This window comes from Leptonychotes weddellii, chromosome 5 (genome assembly GCF_054177405.1).
Source record: "Leptonychotes weddellii isolate Sample4059 chromosome 5, ASM5417740v2, whole genome shotgun sequence".
Lineage (NCBI taxonomy): Eukaryota > Metazoa > Chordata > Mammalia > Carnivora > Phocidae > Leptonychotes > Leptonychotes weddellii.
Window position 1 is genome coordinate 32,611,103 of NC_138373.1, and position 21,767 is coordinate 32,632,869.

The following is a 21,767-nucleotide window of genomic DNA, read 5'->3' on the forward strand; positions in this document are numbered from 1 at the left end:
AATCTTGGTTCAAAAACAGCCCTCCTGCTATTGGCCAGCCCCTCCGCCTCTCGCAGCTTTGAGGAGTCCAGGAGAGGAAAAGCCTCCTCTTGTAGACGAGGCACCTGACTCCCGGTGTAATTTCGCCTTCCCGTGTGTATTTGATGCCGCTGTCCGCCGCCAGAGCCGGAGACCGGTGGGTCTTGATCACACAGCATCCTCAGCTCCTGGCACAGCTCTTGGCACATAGTAGGTGCTCCAGACATGTTGCACGATGGACACAGGATAGGTGCTCATTACATGTTAAGCTAATGTACATATAGTTGGTGCTCATGACTTTTGCATAAATGGACACAGAGTTCCTGCTCTTAAATTGTTACATGAACACACAGTAGATGCTTATTGTATTTTGGGCAAATGGATACATAGTTGGTGCTTATGATGGTTGCATGAATGGACGCATAATAGGTACTCATGACTTACATAAATAGACACAGAGTAGGTGCTCATGAATTGTTGGGTGATACATGAAAGACGTGTAGGCCTGGAAAGTAGCGATTTGGAGGTGACCTCCCCTGCCCCCACCCCACCCCGATTTCCCTCCTGTGGATAATGTGGAGTGAGACCGGGTTAAACATTAGCCGGCAGATGGGCCTGGGGGCAGGCCAGCTTTGGGACCTAGCACCTTCCAGGAGGGGGCTGTTAAGGGCCGACTCTCCCGGTCCGCTGGGTGCGTGGGGAGGGGCAGAGGCTGAGGGCCGCAGAGCGCCCCCTCCCGGCGCCTGGGATCTCGGCGATCCAGGCCGCAGCGCGGCCCTGTAGCCAGAGGCATAGAGTCGTTCAACCTCGCCAGGTCCGGCTCCAGCCCTGGGGGAATCGAGGTATATTGAAAAAACGGTGCACAAGGGGCTACTTTTTTATCTGTTAATAATGCTTATGGCGTGCTTGCAGGATGCCAGGCAGTGTGCAGCAGTGGAGACAAGAGCGAACAACCTCAGCTGTCCTTGCCCTCATGGGTCTCATAATCAGTCTGGTCGGACCTGAATCCAGTGACCAGGGAAATCCAACGACCTCTGCGCCATGCGGGGCACTTGACCATAAGAAACCTTTACACCTGGAGGTCCTTTCTCATCGTTTTTCTACACACACTTGTTTTCACGGACAAGCAGGTTGCTCCCAGTGAGAACTCTGAGTTGGGATTCCCACCTTGGGATGATGACTAGTATCTCCTTTTTTTTTAAAGATGTTATTTATTTATTCGAGATACAGGGAGCACAAGCAGGGGGAGGGGCAGAGAGAGAGGGATAAGCAGACTCCCCGCTGAGCAGGGAACCCTACCTGGGAGTGGGGCTCCAGGCAGGGGGGCGGGGAGGTGCTTGATCCCAGGACCTGGAGATCATGACCTGAGCTGAAGTTAGACGCTTAACCGACTGAACTACCCAGGCGCCCCAAATGAGGTACATTCTTAACGCATACTAGCCATCACTACCTGGTGTCCACATTCTAGGACCCAGATGGAGTCCCCTTAGCTGCAGATAAACCCCTAAATTTGGCTTTTGCAAATCCAGTAAGAGTGAAGAACTGTATAATCTTGGTGGAGCTGACCCAACCAGAAACCCCCAATTCTCAGGCAGAGCAGTTCTTTCTCTATACCAGATACTTTTTTTTTTTTTTTTTGAGTAAGCTCCAGGGGTGCCTGGGTGGCTCAGTCGTTAAGCGTCTGCCTTCGGCTCAGGTCATGATCCCAGGGTCCTGGGATTGAGCCCCACATTGGGATCCCTGCTCTTCAGGAAGCCTGCTTCTCCCTCTCCCATTCCCCCTGCTTGTGTTCCCTCTCTCTCTGTGTTTCTCTCTGTCAAATATATAAATAAAATCTTTAAAAAAAATAAAATAAAATAAAGTAAGCTCCATGCCCAACCTAGGGCTTGAACTCACCACCTAAAGATCAAGAGTCACATACTCCACTGACTGAGCCAGTCAGGCACCCCCAAATGCTTTACTTTTATTATATTCACAATAACCCTGAGGGTGAGTCCTATTATTATTCCCATTTTACAGAGAAGGAAACTGAGGCACAGAGAAGTAACTTGGCCAAGGTCTTAGAAGCTAGTGGGAGGCATAATCCAGATTGCAGTCTCAGTTGATCTGATTCTAAATCTTGTGTTATAACCCACTATCTCCTTGGAGCATCAGATAAGTTATGGCATGGGGTGCAGGATATCCGAGAGCGCCAGGCTCTGAAGGGGTTTTTTTGGGTTGTGCTTTTCTGGGAGGCAGCACCTGCTATAGCAGTCAGGTCAGGCTTGGCTTCCTCTTTCTTAGTGAAAGGTGGGTAAGGAGGGATGTCCTCCTCCCATTACCCTGGGTTTCCTCCCTCTAAGAATCCTTACTCTGAGCACCCAAACTTTGGTACTTGCTCCCCTCCCTTGTGTTATGGACTATCTCCCCTACTAGACTGTAAGTTCCCAAGTTCCCCAAAGAGTAGGACACAAGAGCATTATCTGCTTTGTCACACCCCCTGCAGGGTCCTGCCCAGGGCCTGTCACATAGCAGATGCTTCATAAATATTGCTGCATAAATATTTCTGTTACGAATGTTTGTGTCCCCCCCAACTTCATATGTTGAAGCCCTAACCACCTCCTCAATGTGATACTATTTGTATATTGGGCCTTTGGTAGGTAATTAGGTCTAAATGAGGTCATGAGGGTGGGGTCTCCGTGATGGGATCAGTGGCCTTATAAGAAGAGGAAGAGAGATCAGAGCTTCCCCTGCCCTCTGGCCATATAAGGACACAGCAAGAAGGTAGCCATCTGCAAGCAAGGAAGAGAGTCCTCACCAGGAACCGAATCTGCCAGCACTTTGAACCTGGACTTCAGCCTCCAGAACTGTGAGAATTAATGTGTGTTGTTTAAGCTACCCAGTCTGTGGTATTTAGTAATAGCAGCCTGAGCTAAGATAATTGCTGATAGATATATTTGGGGGGCTGAATCTGGTCTCCTAAACTTTCAACAATAAACTTTTTTTTTTTAGATTTCATTTTATTTTTTTGACAGAGAGAGACACAGCGAGAGAGGGAACACAAGCAGTGGGAGAGGGAGAAGCACGCTTCCTGCGGAGCAGGGAGCCCGATGCGGGGCTTGATCCCAGGACCCTGGGATCATGACCTGAACTGAAGGCAGATGCTTAACGACTGAGCCACCCAGGTGCCCCTGGAGCTTACTTAAAAAAAAAAAAAGGGCGCCTGGGTGGCTCAGTTGGTTGAGCAACTGCCTTCGGCTCGGGTCATGATCCTGGAGTCCCTGGATCGAGTCCCGCATTGGGCTCCCTGCTTGGCGAGGAGCCTGCTTCTCCCTCTGACCCTCCCCCCTCTCATGTACTCTCTCTCTCTCATTCTCACTCTCTCAAATAAATAAATAAATCTTTAAAAAAAAAAAAGTATCTGGTGATGCTTAGTAAATGACTCGTCAATTAATGCACAATGCTGGGTCCAGAGAAACTCAGCAGTAAAAGCACAGTTCCTGTCTTTCCAGAGCCTTAATCTATTCAAGGAGCTGAAAGTAAATAATACAAGACAGCATAAAGAAGTGAGCCTTGTGACCTACATTGTAGATGTAGGAGAGACAACTGGAACCAGGATGGATGAATGGCAGCAAACCCCAAGCTCCAGCTCTTGACCTTAGCCAAGCCATGGGTTCTCTCTATGCCTTAGTATCCCTATCTGTGAAATGGTGATCCTCATGCCTATTATGGGTTTGTGGGAGCCTCAGTGCAGAGGGCATAAGAGGGCTTCCGATGCCTGGTGGGGAGAAAGAGTGCAACAAATAATAGCTATTGTTATTAATGAAACCTGCAACCCACTGTGAGTGGGGGCCCAGGAACAAGGATGGAGTGATGGAGGGAGTGAGATCAGGGTGACTTATTAACCTTGAGCTGGGGCCTGGTGAGCTCTCTCCCACTGGCGCTGGCTTGCTGTGCCTGCAGGGCTGGGGCTGGCTATGGGTGGGGTGTTTATTCTGGGAGGCAGCCCTGGCTGCTCCTCACACCCTGCTCCAGCAAGAAAGGAGGGCTTCGAGTCAGAACTGAGTCCTGTGCTGGGCCTGGCAAGTATGAGCCAGCCTACCTGTCCACGTGGCCGGGGCTGAGAATATCCAGGAGGCACAGACCCAAGGGCCAGCTGGGTCATTCAGGTTCGGGACACACTCTCCCCACAGGACTCACCCGACCCCCAGAAGTCCAGTTCCGGAGAACCTGAAATGCTCAGCTTTTGGAGCTCTGGAGGATGAGCCCTGGATGCCAGCATGGAGCTAAGACTCCTGGGCTGGAGGTGGGGGGTGTGGGGGGAGGGGGTGAGGTGACATTGGAGGTGGGGATGTCCCTGCTGGCTTCTCAGGCCTTAGAAGAGCCCCTGAGCCTCTTCATCAGGAGGCTTCATGGGCATTCACCCATGCAGTTGCACAAGACTGGTACTTAAGTAGGGCCTATGCTTGGCTGAATATTCTGCCATCACTTTCCTGAAATTCTTAGTCATTTTGGAACACAGGGCCTCACATTTTCATTTTGCACTGGGTCGGACAAATTGTGTAGCCTGTCCTGCCTTCATGCTTTGGTTTCCCCCAGTAGTAGCTTCTCCCTCAAATGGGGGCATTCAGATACACCCCTCAGCCACCCCCAGCCAGCCAGGAGGGCCTTAGGTAAGCCCATTTCCTAAAAGGCGGTGGGGGGCCAGCTCCTGCCCCCTCCCCCAACCCATCGGTACCAACCTTGCCGAAAAAGCTCAAGGCCAGCAGTGTGATAGTGGGTAAGTCACTCAACTTTTCCGAGCTTCTGGGCGTGATAAATGTTGTACTTAACTTCAGCTGGACTGTTGAGAGGATTGAAAGAGGTAGTTCATATAAAAGGCACAGTGCCTGGCACAAAATAAGCGCTCAATAAAGTAGAACTATTATTTTGTTTTAAAATGAGTATTATTATAAGCGCTAAATTGGAGGAAGGGAGAAAGGGAAGGGTCAGCCACATCCCAATGGACCTGCCCCAGGAAGGAGGAGCCACCCTCCCCTGGCCCCGCCCCCTTGCGTTCCGAGGGAGGAGACCCCCCGCCCAGGGCAGAGACGAGGGGGCGGAGGAGCGGGAGCGACACATTTTTGAGTTGTGACCAAGTGGAAACTCCCTCCCGGAGGCGGAAGCCGGGGGCGCCCCACTGGGGCCGGAGCCTCCGCCGGGGAGGGATCCGCGGCCCGGGGGCGGGGCGCCGCCGGGACTCGGGGCCCGCCCCTCACCCGCCTTATGAATATGAATGAGCCGGCCCCGGCGAGCGGAAGTGCGAGGCGGCCGCGGCTCAGTGGCCCCGCCCCCCGCAGCGGCCCCGCGTCCTGGGGGCGTGGTCTGCCCGCTGACGCCCCGCCTCCCCCGCCCCGCGCGGGGTCTCCTTCCGGCCGGCGCGCCCGGGACGTAACCTCGCGGGCGCGCGCCGGAGCCACCTTGGGGGAGGTGCCCGCGGCCCCCGCACAGGTAGGGCCACCGTTTGTCCCCGGCGCCGCCCCCTGGAGCCCGCGTCCCGCCGCCAGTTGCGGCCGGCACCCTTCCACCCGCGCGCGCTGCTCCTCCAGCCCCGGGTCGGGCTGGCTGCCCCCAGGACAGGGTCGGCCCGAGGCCAGGCTCCTGGATAGGACTCCTTCATACCCTCGAGCGCTCGCATGCGGCGGGGGAGGGGGGCGGTGCCGCAAGAGCCCTGCCCTCAGAGGGCTTAACGTTCCGGGGCAAGAGAGGCCAGCGGGGTGAATCAGTAGACCGCCCAGGGTGTCAGAGAGTGTGAAGATGAGGACAGAAGCAGGGGAAGAGCGTCAACTAGGCGGCTAGGGAGGGTCCCTGAGGAGAAGCCAGGGAACAAGCCTGTGCCGGGGGTTTGACAAGCCCCAGGGCCCTGAAACGGGGTTGGCGGGGGTGGGGGGGGCTGGAGTGGAGGGAGAGGAGAGTGAAAAGGATGGAATAATGATAATAATGGGTCAGGTGTTGAGCAGGTACGAAAGTGCTAGGTGCTCTATGCATATAATTTCCATCCATCCTCTGGACTACCCAGACCTGGACAGTACCATTGTCTGAAAGGTTAAATAACTTGCCCAAGGTCACACAGCATTGGAGCCCAAGGAGATTGATGTCATTGCCTGAAACACACCCAGGAGACCCAGCGTGGGGTGACCTTGCCCAAGATGGGTCCTCTACCCTGGGCCTCAGTTTCCTCCCACAGTACTAAAGGGAAAGTGTGTGTGTATGTGTGGGGGGGTGACTGACCTGAAATGAAGGATGGGCAGGCAGGGCCGTTTTTGCCAATAATCGGCCCAAAATCCAGCGTAATGCATACCCAGCAATTGGGGCCCTGAAACCCAGCCTGAATTCAGTGCACAAAACAAGGGTGTAGCAGGAGCATCTGAGGATGTCTGTTCTCCCGGGAGTCTCTTATTGTCTGGGAAGCACTTGTCACCCCTCCAGGCTCTGGAGCAGGTACAAGTGGCTTCAGGGAGGGAGGGAGGGCGGAAGGCCCAGAGCCTGCTGCTCCTGGGAGTGGGGGGAGGGGGGAGCCCAGAATGGCTAAGTGCTCCCAAGCAGTAACAAAGGCGGTGCCAGGCAGGCAGGCTGTGTGCACCCGCCAGCGACTGCAGGACTAGCAGAATCACTCAACATCCCTGTGAGCCTGGAGCAATTAAAACATACACATGAAATCCACCCAGGTCTGCCCTGGCAAGCGGGTTCTCTGACCGCTGCCCAGACGGGTTGGAAAGGGGCTCGGGTTGCCACTCGGGGTTCTGCTGGCTGTGCTGACTGCTTCTCTGCTGTGGGAACCGGGGAGATGTTTGTGAAGACTGTGCCTCTGGTCCCAAGAAGGCCTGTGGGCTTCTCAGGGGGGCAGGCGTGGCGAATCTTAATGCAGTCTGCCCCTTCTGCCTGACACAACTCCCAGTCTTGGCCTTTGGGCTGTGGCAGGAAATGGAGCTCTGAGGTTAGGAGTGGGACCCAGCCCTCTGTGTTCGAACCTCAGGTCAGCAGTCAGTCAGAGGTCCTGATGGTACGGGACTACAGGGGCACTTACTGTCAGGTGCATTTCATAGATGAGAAAGAGGCTCAGAGAGGTTAAGTGATTTGCTTGAGAGTGCCCAGCTGTAAAGTCGCAGGAGATGGGATCCAGGTGCAAACGGTTCTGGCTCACAAGCCCTGTGCCTCAGGGAGCTGATTCACCCCAGCAGAGGGGTTATACTTTTATTTGGCTTGGAGACACCCCCCCCCACACACACATATTCTGTGGGGATGATGACCAAAGAGGACAGAGACACTTTCTGCTGTTTCTGCTATTCTTTCTTCTCTGTTACACAGTCCTTGGGCCTTGTCCCCAGGCCTTTGGGTCTAGGCCAAATCAGTCAGTTCTTCCTCAGGGCAGGACTGCTGTAGGTGTGCCCAGAACCCTGCAGGATCTGGGGCTTTGGTCTTGGAGCTGGGCCCATAGGGTGAATGAGTTCACCTGAGTACCTGGGGCCCATCTGCACGTCCTGGCCTTGAACTAAGGGGGCAGCTGGAGCTGTGGCCACTGGCCAGGTGGACTGTGAGTGTGGGGGTGCCCAGGTAGAGGGAGACAGGTCGTGGGACTTATGTGGATAGCATGCCAGAAGGAGATGAGAGTTGGTCCTCTCAAGTAACCCTGTGGGCCAGGGCTGGTGAACAGTCACTCTCTGTGCATTGTTTCATATTGAGTTGTTCCCTCCCTCCCGGCAGACTCCTTGCCTCTCTGACAATATCCTGAGTCTTAGAGCCCCAGCGGGCTCTCACACTGGACGTGCTGACCCAGCAAGTCTGGGGCAGAGCCCAGGGGTCTGCATGTTTAACAGGTGGTCCTCTAACTCAACCTGGATGCATGTGGTCCTCTAACTCGACCTGGAAAACCACTGTCCTGGACCTCCCAGCCAGGCAGCCAGGAGAAACCCCTTCTGGAGCTTTCTAGCATCCCGGAGCCTGGTGTGTGTAATTGTTTTCCATGACTGAATTTAAATGCATTCCAGTCTCCTTTGGAGCGCTGTCATCAGCTGAGCTTCTCCCCTGTTTAAAATAAATGATGGAGTCTCCAGTGATAGCCCTGTCTCCAGCCCTCCCCTGCCAAATTTCCCAGAAGAGCAGTCCGCCCTACATCACCCACTTACTTCTGAGCTCCTTGTTCTGTCCTGAGCTGCCCCCCAAGCAGCTCTTTGCACCGAGACCTGCTTTTCCAACAGCCGGTGGTCCTGCTCACCTCCTAAGCCGTCTACGGTCTATACTATCTTCCTGTCTGCCTGTGACCCCTGAAAACAGGTGTTCCTTAAGTTTCCATCCTTAGACCATCTGTTTCCTCAGATGAAGAAGCAAAAGTGAGGGGGACACCCATCTCTATTCGGGAGAATCCCCACTATTTCTACTCAGCCTCCGGGCTGTGCCAGGCTGATTTTTCTAGGCCCAACTTGATGTCTCCCCTAGGCTAATCCATTGGAGCTCTTTCAAATAGACTCTGACTTGAGGGGAATCCGTTCACACCTGTCACCCTAAGGTGGTCCAGCTGGTGTGGGTTCTGCATGTCTCCTTCCCAAAGCTGCACACCCTGACAGAGGAACAGAGCGCCTGCCATTTTTAAGGGAGTCATGTCAGGAGCCAATCTTCCCTGGGAACTTCTGACTTCTTTATGCTCTCCTTGATAAAATGGTTAGTACCCTCCCGTTTTCATGACCACTGACCCGAGTTATCAGTTGGTGTTGGCTCTGGAGCCCCGGGCATGCAGCATCAGGATCTCTGTACCTCTCTCCTGCATGTTTAACTATTAAAAAAAAAAAACTGTTTTTTTTTTTTTAAGGAGGCTCCACGCCCAGTGTTGTCCTTGAATTCACCACCCTGAGATCAAGAGTTGCGTGCTCTGTTGACTGAGCCAGCCAGTCGCCCCTCTCCTGCATGTTTAACGTCTGCTTTGGCAGCGTCTCTCATGCCTGTCCTGCATTAAGGGTCTCTGGACTCCCCAGTAGCCTGCCTCCTTTGCTGAGAGCCCAGCACTGTACCCAGGAGCCTCCACTGAATGGGCAAGCCCCCTCTGGGCCAGTTCATCTGTCACCTGCTCAGGGATGGCCCAGTGTTCTTTTTAGGGGCTGGGCAGCATTGGGTCAGTGCCCCTGACCAGAGTTGGGTTCTTAGTTCAGATCCTGGTTTTGCCCTAACCACCCTTATGACCCGACAGATTCCTTGAGCCTGAAGCTGGTAATAATCATCCTGTCTCATAAGGCTCTTGTAAAAATAGACATCACACGACCTCATCTGTAAGAGTCCTTGGCACGTAATATTGCCTGATCTATATTATCACATTTAATCCTCAAAACCAGGTATATGGTCACTGTTAGGCCCATTTTGTAGTAAGGAAAGGAAGGCCCAGGGAAGCCCAGTGATTCACCCGAGGGCACACAGCTATAAAAGAGCAGAAGTGGGTTTCTGGTGCGAACCGTTTCATTTTCAAGCTGGATCTTCTAACCACTAACCCCTCACCTCAGTTCTCGTTCTTCATCTTCTGTCCATTCATTCATTCATTCACTCAGCACGTATTTATGGCATACCTACTACTTACAGATTTGGCAGTGAATGAACAGGTGAAGCTCTGCCTTCACAGAGCTTACATTTTAGTGGGGGCACAGTTAGAAAGAGATGTATAGGAACTCCTGTGGGAACTTCCCTGAGGCCCCTTTTCTTCCCTGTTTACCCTGGGGGCACAAGCCAGGACCCCCCCCATCCCACCTCCCCGCTTTTCCTTGTACCTGAAGGCCCTGAGTGGTAGACATTGGCTAAATTGGACTGGATATAGGTTTGACCCTTGTGAAAGAGGAAGTGGGTCACAGCAGGACCTGATACAGGGTTTGAAGGGACTGGGGTCCTTGGGGGTGGGCACCACGAGCCACAGGGCAGACTTGATTCGGGAACTGCAAGTCAAACCCACGGTGAGATACCACTTTCCACCCACCAGGATGGCTATAACCAAACAAAAAGAAGGACAATAATAAGTATTGGGGAGGTGGGGCGCCTGGGTGGCTCAGTCGTTAAGCGTCTGCCTTCGGCTCAGGTCATGATCCTAGGGTCCTGGGATCGAGCCCCGCATCGGGCTCCCTGCTCGGCGGGAAGCCTGCTTCTCCCTCTCCCACTCCCCCGGCTTGTGTTCCCTCTCTCGCTGTCTCTGCCAAATAAATAAATAAAATCTTTTAAAAAAAGAAAATAAGTATTGGGGAGGACAGGGAGGAATTGGAGCCCTCGCCCAGTGCTGGTGGCGATGTCAGATGGTGCAGCCACTTTGAAATGGTCTGGCAGCACCTCAACATAGAGATACCATTTGACCCAGCAGTTCCACTCCTAAGTATCTACCCAAGAGAAGTGAAAACACAGGTCCACGCAAAAACTTGTACAGGGATGCTCACAGCCTCATTACAATAGCCAAAAGGGGGAAGCAACCCAGACATCCATCAGCGGATGAGGAGGTAAATAAAACGTGGTCCATCCATGTTACCAGTTCCCACACGGATGAACCTTGAAAACGTGCTGAGTGCAAGAAGCCAGACACGAAAGGCCACATACTGTATGATGCCACTGATTCGAAGCACCCAGAATAGGCAAATCCATAGAGGCAGAAAGCACCCGAGTAGCTGCCAGGGACTGGGGGTGGGGGGCTGAGGGGGCTGGTGATGAACAGTAAATGCTAATGGGTGCTGGGTGTCTTTTTGGGGTGTTGAAAATGTTCTAAATTGATTGGACGCAACATGGTGAAGATACTGGAAAGTGCTGAATTGTGTGCTTTGAAATGGTGACTTGCTGCGTGGTTGGGGTTCTCTGGGCACTGCCCCGGCTCTAGGGAAATGATGGTGGAGACGTGCTCTGTAGAGGAGATTTCAGGCTCAGCTTAGGAGTCCTCCCTGAGAGAGGCCCCCACCCCAATACCCGTCCCGCTCTGTCACTGGTCCCGCTCTGTCACTGGTCGACTGTCTCAGCCCTTTCTTTCCTTTAAGGCTCTTCCCACCCTCGGGATTGTTTTTTTGTCCTCAGACCCAATTTTGTCGACTCTCGCTGGGCTGAGTTCCATGACGGCAGGGGCTCGTTCGCATCTTGTTTGTGGTCCCATAGTAGGTGCTCAGATACCTGCTGAACAGATGAACCGGGATATGCTGCTAACAGTGGAGGGGTGAGGTCTGGGCTGGGGTCCGTGCTCGCTGCGGTGGGGTAGAGAGAGTCAGCACAGCAGATCAGGGTGTCTCCCGGCCCCAGTGGCTTTCTTTTTCTCTCTGTTGCAGTTCCAGGAGAATGTCTCTGGAAAGGAAGCCCAACGCCCGGTCTGGCTGGGAAGAGGCAAAAAAAGGGGAGGGGAGCGGGAGTGGGGGCCGGGCGGGCCTGGGGAGGAAGTCTGCAGCCCCAGGCTGCCGAGGCTGTGGCGTCTGTGTTTGCACCTTTGGAATGCAGCTGATTCACTCCGGGGAGCCCTCTGCAGCCACTGCTGCCGCCTTGGATCTGACATCTGGAGGCTGAATTCCAGGAGGAGAGAGACGGATTCCTGCAAGCAGATGCCAACTTTGAAGGTCAGACTGAGCGATGGAGCTGCTTTAGCAGGAGGCCCAGAGCAGGAGGTCCAACACTGCCCCACCCCAGGATTCTGGGAGAGGTGAGACGCAGCCCTGAAAGGAGCAGATCCTCTATGGGAACAGCCAGGGGCAGGGAAGCAGAGCTTTGCAGTCAGACCTGGGTTCAAAGACCACTTACTCAACAGTTTCTGTAACTCATGGGCCAAGGGCCTAGCTGGTTCCGTGCTCAGCAATGGCACCGGGACACTGGCTTCCCTCTCCTGGCCCAGTGTCCGCTGTGTTGCTCTACTTTCCCCATCAGTGCTTCCAGAAGCCTGAGAACTCCCAGCTTGCCTCCCCCTGGGGCTCCAGCAAGCCCCTTGGCTTCTCAGATCCTTGCTCAGATGCTGATTGGACAAGCCTGGCTCAGGAGCTTGCCCTAGTACAGGGCCAACACCCCTAGAACCACATGGAGAAAGTGGGAGTGAGGAGTGCCCCAAAGGAGCCAATGCCTGGTCGTGGGCAGAAACGGCACACACCCCCACTCTGCTCAGCTGCCTCCGCAGGACTGGCTTCTGGGGCACTGTGCTCAGCTTTATGGCTTTTACCTACTGGGTGTCCCACTGGCTAAGTTCCTTAAGCTCTCAGAAGCTCATTTTCTTCATCTTTGAAATCTCAGAGGATTCTTTTAAGGATTGAAGGAGACAGTGCCTGCAAATCCCTTGGCACTTTCCTGGCCCAGAGGAGACAAGATGCTAACTAGTTCTCTTTCTCTTCCCTATATGTAGGTTCTAGGTGATTCTCTCTGATCTGTGTGGTCTGAAAGGGCCGTGCATTTGTGCGTGCGTGCATGTGTGTGCGTGTGCATGTGTGTGCACATCGTGCGTGTGCGTGTGTGCATCGTGTGTGTGCTCACAGCAGGCCTGGCCCCATTCCCTTCTCCAAGGTATTTGTACTCTTTGGCTTCTCTTGGACAGGGTTGCGGACTACACGGGACAGAGGGGGAAGGCAGGAGGGACAGGAGGTGGGTGGAAGGAGAAGCTCGTGGGCCTCACCGGTGGGTCTGCAGGCTCAGGCCTGCCTCTGGAGTCCCTCCGTGGGCCCTCAGCTCCACCTGGGGCTGGAGGAAGGGCCCAGGCTCTGAGGAGTAGCTGCCTCTTTCCCTCCAGTGCCACATTATCAGTGTGTCTGGTCATTCGACAGTGGGTATGGGGAAGCCCTGCCCTGGACCAGACTTGCTGATCTCATATATTCTCTCTCACCTGGAACCTGGAATTCTGGAGCCTCTGAGAGGGCACAGGGCAGGCCTACTGCAACCTTTTTGTACCGATTTGTGAACCGAAGCAAAGCACCTCCCATAACCTGCTTGGGGCACGCAGAGTGCTAGGATGGCAGTGCCACCCCTTGGGCTCAGCACCCTCCACCCCTACCAGCCCTGCTCAGTGGCACACGTCTGAGCCTCCATAGGTCCACGTGTGCCCTCGTCCCCACTAAACCACTCAAGTCCTCCAACTCTGGCCCGTTCGCTGCACCTCAGAGAAGCCTTTCCTGGCAGTCTCCTGCCCCCGGATTATTCTCCCCACGGCCTTGTGTTCAGTAGTTCTGTGCAGAGCTGACATGGCAGTCGGGGGTTCCTGCTGTAGGTCACTCATGTGTATCCTGTGTGCCATTAGCCAGACTCTGTCACTTGTCCCAGGCTTCCAGGACCACTCTGCCCGGTTCTCTTCTGGATGCCGAGCATTTAAAAATATGTTCATCTCTTTCATCGGGTGACAGACTCTCTGAAGTTGAAGGACATAGTAATGAGAGCTGCATTTTCTGAGCTCTTTCCAAGTGCTTTTTAAAAATTGAGATATAGGGGTGCCTGGGTGGCTCAGTGGGTTAAGTGTCCCACTCTTGATCTCAGCTCGGGTCTCAATCTCAGGGTTGTGAGTTTAGGCCCTGCATTGGCCTCCACGCTGGGTGTGGAGCCTACTTAAATAAATAAAATAAATAAAAATTGAGATATAATTCACATGCCATAAAATTCACCCTTTTAAAGCGTACAACCCAATGGGTTTTAGTACTTTCACAGAGTGGTGCATCCATCGCCACCTTCTAATTCCAGAAGGAACCCCCTGCAGGTTCACCAGTTGCAACAAATGCACGGCTCACGTGGAGGGTGCTGAGAGTCGGGGAGGCTGTGCGTGTGTGGGGGCGGCCGGTGTGTGGCAAATCTCTGTACCTTCTGCTCAATATGGCTATGAACTTAACAACTGCTCTAAAAAAATGGAATTGATTAAAAACAAAAACAAAAAGCCAAAAAGAAACCCTGAGTCCATTAGCAGTCCCTACCCATTCCTCCCTCCCCCAGCCCCTGGCAACATCAACCTGCTTTCTGTCTCTATGGATTTGCCTGTTCTGGATGTTTCATATCAATGGAATCACACGCATCGTGGCCTTCCGTGTCTGGCTTCTCTCACTGAGCATCGTGTCTTCGAGGTTCCTCCGTGCTATGGCAGGTATCAATGCTTCATTCCTTTCTCTGGCTGAATAATATTCCATTGTTTCTTTGGCTAGATCAGAATTTGTTTATCTGTTCATCCATCCATGGACATTTGGGTTGTTTCTACCTTTTGTGAATAATGCTGCTATGAACGTGCATGTGCAAGTTTTTGTAAAGAAGAAGGTTTTCAGGGGTGCCTGGGTGGCTCAGTCGATTAAGTGTCTGCCTTTTGGTTTCAGTTCAGGTTGTGATCTCAGGGTTGTGAGATTGAGCCGTGCATCGGGCTCCATGCTCAGTGCGGTGTCTGCTTGGGATTCTCTCTCCCTGTGCCCCTCCCCTAGCTCATGCTTGCTCTCTCTAAATAAATAAATAAAATCTTAAAAGAAAAAAAGGTTTTCAATCTAAGTGCTTTTTGACAAACACCTCATGTGATCCTCACAGAAACCCTGAATGTTGGTGCTGGTATGCTCCAACTTGGGCTGATCAGGAAACCGAGGCTCAGAGAGAGGAGTCAAGGTCATGCTGCTGGAAGCCCTGGGATTCTCCGGCTCCTGGTCACCAGGCAGGCTCCCATGATGCCAACTGAGGTGTTTCCATTCCGGTTTAGCAGAACCTTGCTGAGTACTGCCCCACAGTAAATGCTGCTGACTCTCCAGACAAGGGCCATGCAAACCTCAAGCCCCAGAGGTGCTCTGTAATGTGTCCAGCAGTTGTACACCTGCTCTGGGGACGCACCTGGGGCTTATGGGGTGTCCCTCCTGCCACAGATTCATCCACACATCTGGGACCAGGCATTTCCCCTGCCTCCTCTGGGTGCTGATGTCAGCCTATATTACTTTGCTTTTCTGGGAGTCCCGGGGCTGCCCTTCTTGGATTCAACACGTAGACCCACGTTCATCTGCTGGTGAACTTCGCTTTTTCCACCTTCCCACATGGCATGTGGCTGAGTGTGCCTGTCAGACAAGCCCAGGGTCAAGTCTGCTCTGGGGCTCTGGCTGTGTGGCTTCAAGCAAGTTTCTTAACTTCTCTGAGCCTCTGCTCATTGGTAGTGGTGGTCATAACACTACTTCCCGTGAATCCAGTGATACGGTGGATGAGGACTGACCAAGAGAAGGGAGATGAAGTACTCAGTACCCAGCACCTCACACACACTTGGGAAGTGACCCGTCTCTGGTTGGACCTCACTGCAGAGGCAGGCAGGCAGCCAGCCCAGGGATAGGGCAGGGAGCTTTGTGTGTCTCCTTGCCCTGGAGCCGTGGGAGGCTTCTATGACTCAGTTCTGTTCAAGGAGGGGGATGTCAAGGCCAGGCCTCTGAGGTCGGGACCCCAAGGAACCTTCCCATTCTCCTGGGTCTGCCCTCTGCCCAGCTCCCCACCTGGTGCTCTGGCGAAGCTGGGCGGGGCCCAGTGCATTCTCTGCTGGTTGCCTGGGTACAGCCCTCGGCCCCTTCCCCAGATCTGCAGCACAGACCTGCTGCCCCCTGGCCCACGGGCCTGGATCCTGGCCGTGACTGTGGACCACCCTGCGTGGTGCCGCAGCCCCCGGCACGAGGCAGGAAGGGCCACCATCCTGAGGGGATGTGGTCTGGCCGCAGGAGCGGAGCCTCAGGGTCCTGCCAGGGAAACCCTCTCTTCTCACTGCTGCGGAGACTCAGCCTTTCCCAGCCCTGCCCCTCTCCTCCTGCTTCTCACGTTGCAGCTTCTGAGTTACTGGCACCACCCCGTGCTGCTGCTGAGGCCGCTGAGGCTGCTGAGGCTGCTGAGGCCACTGCACCAGACAGAAGTTAACCCCTCGTGTGCTGGTGCTGGCAGCAGCGTGGCTGGAAATGAACAGCAGGGGCTCAAGGTCCGGAGCTGCTGAGGGAGGAGAAAGCCCACCTGAAACCAGCCCCTTTGCTCCAGCCTGGATCCCCTCTGGGGTGCTTCTCTCTTCTTCCTCCCTGTCCGCTCAAACTCGAATCCACAGCCTTTCCTGACCCCCAGGAGTTGTTTCTTCCTTTGGCTGTCTGGGCAGTGACCACAGAATGTGTGGGTTCTATCTCACTGCGTACTTGACCTTGTCATTTCACGCAGACCATGTTTTTGTCCTCTCCGCGCCCCGACCCAGGCTGGCTCCTCTCTTGCACCTGGCCTCATCTGGTAGCAGGTGAGCTCTGGAGTCCTGAGGCCAGCATGGGAGCCACTCCGGGGGCAGGAGCACAGGCGGCTGGGAGGGGCCTGAAGGGAGCCAGGCGCTGACTGGCGGGCATGATCTTGGGCAAGTCCCTAGGGTATCCCAGGACTTGAGGTGCCATAATGAGGACCAAACAGAACGGCGGTAAAGCCGCCAGAGCAGCAGCTCGTCCGTGGGGGCGCAGGCCACGGAGGCACACAGACATCTGGGTACTCTGGGGCTCCGAGCCCACCCGTCCCTAGGCAGATCCACTCCCGCAGCCTCCCCCATCAGAGCAGGCCTCTGTCCCTTCCCCGACTTGGCCACTCCTGGCCCAGCCTTTTCTATCCTCAAATGGGACTTGAGGTCCTGCCTTCCCTCCCCCATCTCTGGCCACTCCTTCAGAGGAGAGCCCACGTCGCAGACAAACACTGGACACCCTCCCCGAGCTCAACAGTATCCCTAGTTGTCCTCTTCCAGTGGCCCTATGTTTTGTACCTTCCCCCTGAACCCCAAATACTCCCTCCTGGATTCTTGTGTGCCTCTCCTCAAACTTTGCCCTCTCTGTCCACACCCCCTTGGTTTCTGGGCTGACTTGCTCTCTCTCTTTTTTTTTGAATTTACTTATTTGAGAGAGAGAGAGAGTACAGGTCAGGGGGAGGGCGGGTGGTGGCAGAGGGAGAGGGACAGAGAGAATCCCAAGCAGACTCCCCACCAAGTGCAGAGCCCAGCCCAACAGGGCTTGACGTAGGCTCAATGCGAAGCTCGATCCCACAACCCAAGCTTGATCCCACAACCCGAGATCAGGACCTGAGCTGAAACCAAGAGTCAGACACAACTGACTAAGCCACCCAGGTGCCCCCTGACTTGCTCTCATTTTAATGTTGACCAGATGCCCCGAGAATCTGTCCCCACTTACCCCGGAACTCCCTGGTGGGAAGGGCCTGGGCTGGGTGTCAGGTCCCACATTTCCCTGGGGGAAAAGCCCCTAGCAGAAGGACGTGAAGGTTTCCCATGGAGTGTGATGGAAGGAGCTGGGTGCTGACCAGGTCCAGGACAGGGCACAATGGTGGAGGGTGAGCAGGGGTGAGGGCAGGAGCCCGCCCCAGGGGGCTGAAGTGTCAGGCCTGGAGACACCGGGAACAGGACCCGGAGATGGCGACAGGGGTGCATACCAGAGGTGGACTTCCGCCCCCCCCCCCCTTTCAAGGGCTTGCTTATGAGCAAAGTGAATCAGATTAAGCTGGAAGAAGGAAGCAGGCATCAGGAGTCCAGGGCCTTAGGGCACCTAAACAAGCCAGACACCCCCCAGATCTGCAGAGCCTTGGGGGTGTGAGGAGGCAGGTGGTCAGACCCCCCCCCCCCAGCCCCGTACCTACCTTGGGTTCCCCAAATGTGTTCACGCCAGCCTTGCACACAAAGCATTGTGTGTGCCAGGCGCCCCCTAGTGGTTGGGGGACCCTAGCCTCGTTGGTCCAGAGATCTCTGTGTCTAGACTAGTAAAGGGGACCTGGGCACTGGGGATATTGGCCTTTGCTCCAAACCCCAGGAGGGCCGTCTGACTCTTATTCTGCCTTCCTGGGAGCAGTCAGGATCCTCTCCCTGGCAGGAGCATTTTGCGTCTAGGGGGCCTCATCCCAGTTCCAACAGCTGGTACTCCCTCTCCGCCCTGCAACCAGCAGGCGGGGGTCCTCATACACACCAGAGCATGCTGGGGCTCAAAAGACCATCTGGTACATCCCCCAGGTCCTGGCATATTTGTGTGGAGGAAGAAGCCTTAAATTAGGGTTGGGGCCCTAGATTCCTGTTTAGGCTCTCTATCCAGTTCTCTGTATGTCCTTAGGAAAATCCCTTAACTTTCTTGGCACCTCCTGCATGTTCCCCCATCTGTGGCAGCTGGATTCTCATTAGACCCCCAGTGACTTTTGTTCTCTAATCCTCCCCTCCTGTTGAGCGTGGGTGGGACCTGTGCATATGGTGTAATTCCTGTGATTAGCCTACGTGAGATGGCTCAGTTGACCCTGAGGTAGACAGATTAATCAACGAACCCTTTAAAAGCAGGGAGTTTTCTCTGGCTCTGGTAGAAGAGGAAGTTAGAGACTCAAAGCGAGAAAGGGGTCGGTGTGAGGGCCATCCTCTGTTGCTCAGATGAGGGGGCCACAGGGCAAGGACCTGAGAATGGCTTCTAGGAGCTGAGCCCTGTCCCTGGCCAACGGCCAGCAACACAACAGGGACCTCAATCCTATAGCTGAGAGGAACTGAATTCTGCCCACAACCAGTGAGCTTGGAAGAGGATCAGAGCCCCAGATGAGATCATAGTACCAGCCCACACCTGGATTTCAGCTGGTGACACCCTAAGCTGAGAACCCAGTCATGCCTTACCTGGCCTTCTGACCTCCTGAACTGAGTAATGATAAATGGGTGCTCTTTTTTTTTTTTTTTTTTAGATTTTTAAAAAATATTTATTTATTGGGGCACCTGGGTGGCTGAGTCGGTTAAGCGTCTGCCTTCCGCTCAGGTCATGATCCCAGGGTCCTGGGATCGAGCCCTGCATGGGGCCCCCTGCTCAGCAGGGAACCTGCTTCTCCCTCTGCCTGATGCTCCCCCTGCTTGTGTTCTCTCTCTGACAAATAAATAAATAAATAATCTTAAAAAAAATAAGAAAAAGTGTATGATTGGGTGGTTTTTAGTATATTCACAGAGTTGTGCAATCATTACCACAATCAATTTTAGAATATTTTCATCATCCCAAGAAGAAATCCCCCCTTCCCATTTTCCCCTGACTCCCCCTTATTCCCTGGCAACCTCATCCCTTTTCTGTCTCTATGAATTTGCCTATTCTGTACTGTGGTCTTTTGTTTCTGGCTTCTTTCACTCAGTGTGATGTTGTCAAGATTCATCCATGTTGTTATACGTATCTGTACCTCATTCCTTTTGTTTGTTAACTTTATTGAGATAGAATTCACATACCATACAACTCACCCATTTAAAGTGTTCAATTCAGTGGTGAGCACAGTGTAACGTATAGAGTTCTCTGCTTACTACAGTTGTATTCATGAAATTAATGTAACGTTGTGTGTTAACTACATTTCAGTAAAAAAAAATCAGTGTACAATTCAATGGTTTCTAGTATATTCACACAATTTGTGCAACTATCATCACAGTCAATTTTAGAAAATTTCATCTTCCCAGAAAGAAACCCCATACCCATTAGCAGGCACTCCCCATTCCCTCCTGCTCCCAGCCCCTAGCAACCACTCATTTACTGCCTGTCTCTGTGGATTTGCCTATTCTGGATATTTCACTTAATGGAATCCTACACTCTGTGTCCTTCTGTGACTGCCTTCTCTCACTGAGCATCAGGTTATCAAGGTTCAGCCATGTGGTGGCATGTATTGGTACTTAGTTCCTTTAAAAAAATTTTTTTTTTAAGAGAGGGAGAGGGTGGGGTGCCTGGGTGGCTCAGTCAGGTAAGTGTCTGCCTCCAGCTCAGGTCATGATCCCAGGGTCCTGGGATCGAGCCCCGCATCAGGCTCCCTGCTCAGTGGGGGGGTCTGCTTCTCCCTCACCCTCTGCCCCTCCTCCCTTCTTGTGTTCTCTATCAAATAAAATAGAATCTTTAAAAAAGAAAAAGAGAGAGGGAGAGAGAGGTGGGAGGAAGGGCAGAGGGAGAGGGAGAGAGAGAATCTTAAGCAGGCTTCACCCCCAGTGCAGAGCCCAACACGGGGCTTGGTGCCACAACCTTGAGAGCATGACGTGAACTGAAACCAAGAGTCAGAGGCTTAAATGATTGAGCCACCCAGGGGCCCCAGTACTCTGTTCCTTTTTATGGCTGAGTAATACCTATTGGATGCATAGACCACATTTTTTGGTATTCATTTATCCGTAAAGCCTGTTGATAACTCTCATTCACTTTTCCTACCTGGAATTTGGAGATGGGACTGGAGGAAGGGCAGCAATGGGGAAGAAGGGAGCTGGGTGGGCTCCTATTTGACAATGTAGAGGAAGGAGGGCCCATGTTCTGAGGCCACACTGCAGTCACAGCTCTTTTCCCCAGGTCAAGCTGGCCTCCTCTCCACACCAGCTTTCCAGAGCAGTGTCTGCCCGGGGTCTGCAGCCAGAACTGAGCTGCAGATGGGCCAGCTCTGTGTCAGTTCCACAGATGATAGTCTGCATTTCTAACACAGATCATCCACCAGGGCAGTTAGCTGCTCTCAGTCTTTACAGAGACCTCCCCCGCCGCTGCCCAGGCCCATACATACATACGGTTTAAAGGGCAAGTGGTCTGCAGGCTGATTGTCAAACCACCTGACCCTATGTGCAGGCATCTACCATAAAGCACAGCAAAGTACCTTACAATACACCTGTTCTTTTCACCTGTGGCAGGTTTTAGCAGGAAGGGAGAAAAGCTTGGCCCCTCCTCTGTCCCTCCCCTGCACATCACCACCAAACCCTGTCATTCTTCCTGGGCCAGCTCAGATGCCTCTGGCCACCGCTGCCCATGGCAACCTGGCATCAGTGGTAACAACTATCACTAATGCTCTGATGTGCCAGGTGGATCACAGACTTCTTGCAACAGCCTGTAAGCCAGATGCTGTAGGGCCTCTGTGTTACAGATGAGGAAGCTGAGTCAGGTTAAGGAACTTGTCCGTGGTCACCCTAATACCTGAAACTGGGGTTCAGGTAGAACCTGGATTCTGAACCACACTGTACAGCTTCTGGTCCTTTCTGGAACTCTATTGTCCAAAAAGCTGGGAGTGTGTGTAGACAGAGACAAGGTCCAAGGACTTCGGCTGTGGGGGTGTCCCAGATGCCAAGCAAAAAAAGAACAAGGTCACATACAGTGAAGACAGAAAACAGAGCTCCTTGGAGGTCACCAGTAATGCAAGAATAGTTTTCATGGAGTTGGGGGGGCAGGAGAGGAGGAGATTGAACAAAACACCCACTTAGGGAGTTCTGCTGTAAAGAATAGCAGGGGGAGAGTGGTAGCTAGACAGGGTGGAGGGGTGTGGGTGTTTTGTTTTGTTTTGTTTTTTTAAGTGGGAAGAACACAGCTTGTTCTTGGTGATGGAAATGATTCGAGAGAGGGCACACAGTGAGGATGCAGAAGAAACATCTTTGAATGATACTCATGGAGGGGTTGTCCACGCATGGACAGAGCGCGGATGTTCATCTAGAAATGGGCCAGATGGCAGATTACAGGTACAGATAGGGAGGCAGAGGCGGCAAGAGGAGTGTGTGGGATATTTCTTCAAGGCTGATCCCATTTTCTCAGAGAAACAGGACCTGAAGTCATGTAGCTGAGTGAGAAGGTGGGGAGATGATGAAGGTCTTGAGGAGAGAGAAGATGGGAGGAAAAACAGACCAGGGCAATAGGAGGCTCCACTGTGGGATTTGAAAATAAGATCAGTCAGATAGGTTGTGGGATTTCCATTTCTCTGGGCTGTTCGGCTAGTTGGGAGGGTAGGGGTAAGGCAGGTGGGGTTAGACATGCAAGGGAAGGATTATATTGATGGGTTGTGAATTCTAAGCTGGACAAGGAGGGAAGTGAGACAATAAAGGG

The 21,767-nt window shown here is 53.4% G+C and overlaps 1 protein-coding gene across 2 annotated transcripts in view; it reads left to right on the forward strand.

Moving 5' to 3' along the window:
* The first annotated feature begins 5,425 nt into the window (after positions 1-5,425).
* Positions 5,426-21,767, forward strand: part of TFAP4 (transcription factor AP-4) — a 32,432-nt gene continuing 16,090 nt past the window's right edge. Inside the window, exon 1 of one of the 2 annotated variants that reach the window (XM_081820162.1) lies at positions 5,426-5,487. Coding sequence is in view for 1 of the 2 variants with exons in the window: in XM_031040336.2 (XP_030896196.1) it covers positions 11,571-11,668 (98 nt within the window). In the remaining variant the exon portion in view is untranslated. Of the gene's footprint in view, positions 5,488-10,208; positions 11,669-21,767 lie in introns of those variants that run through there. The other variant, XM_031040336.2, reaches the window with a different exon arrangement.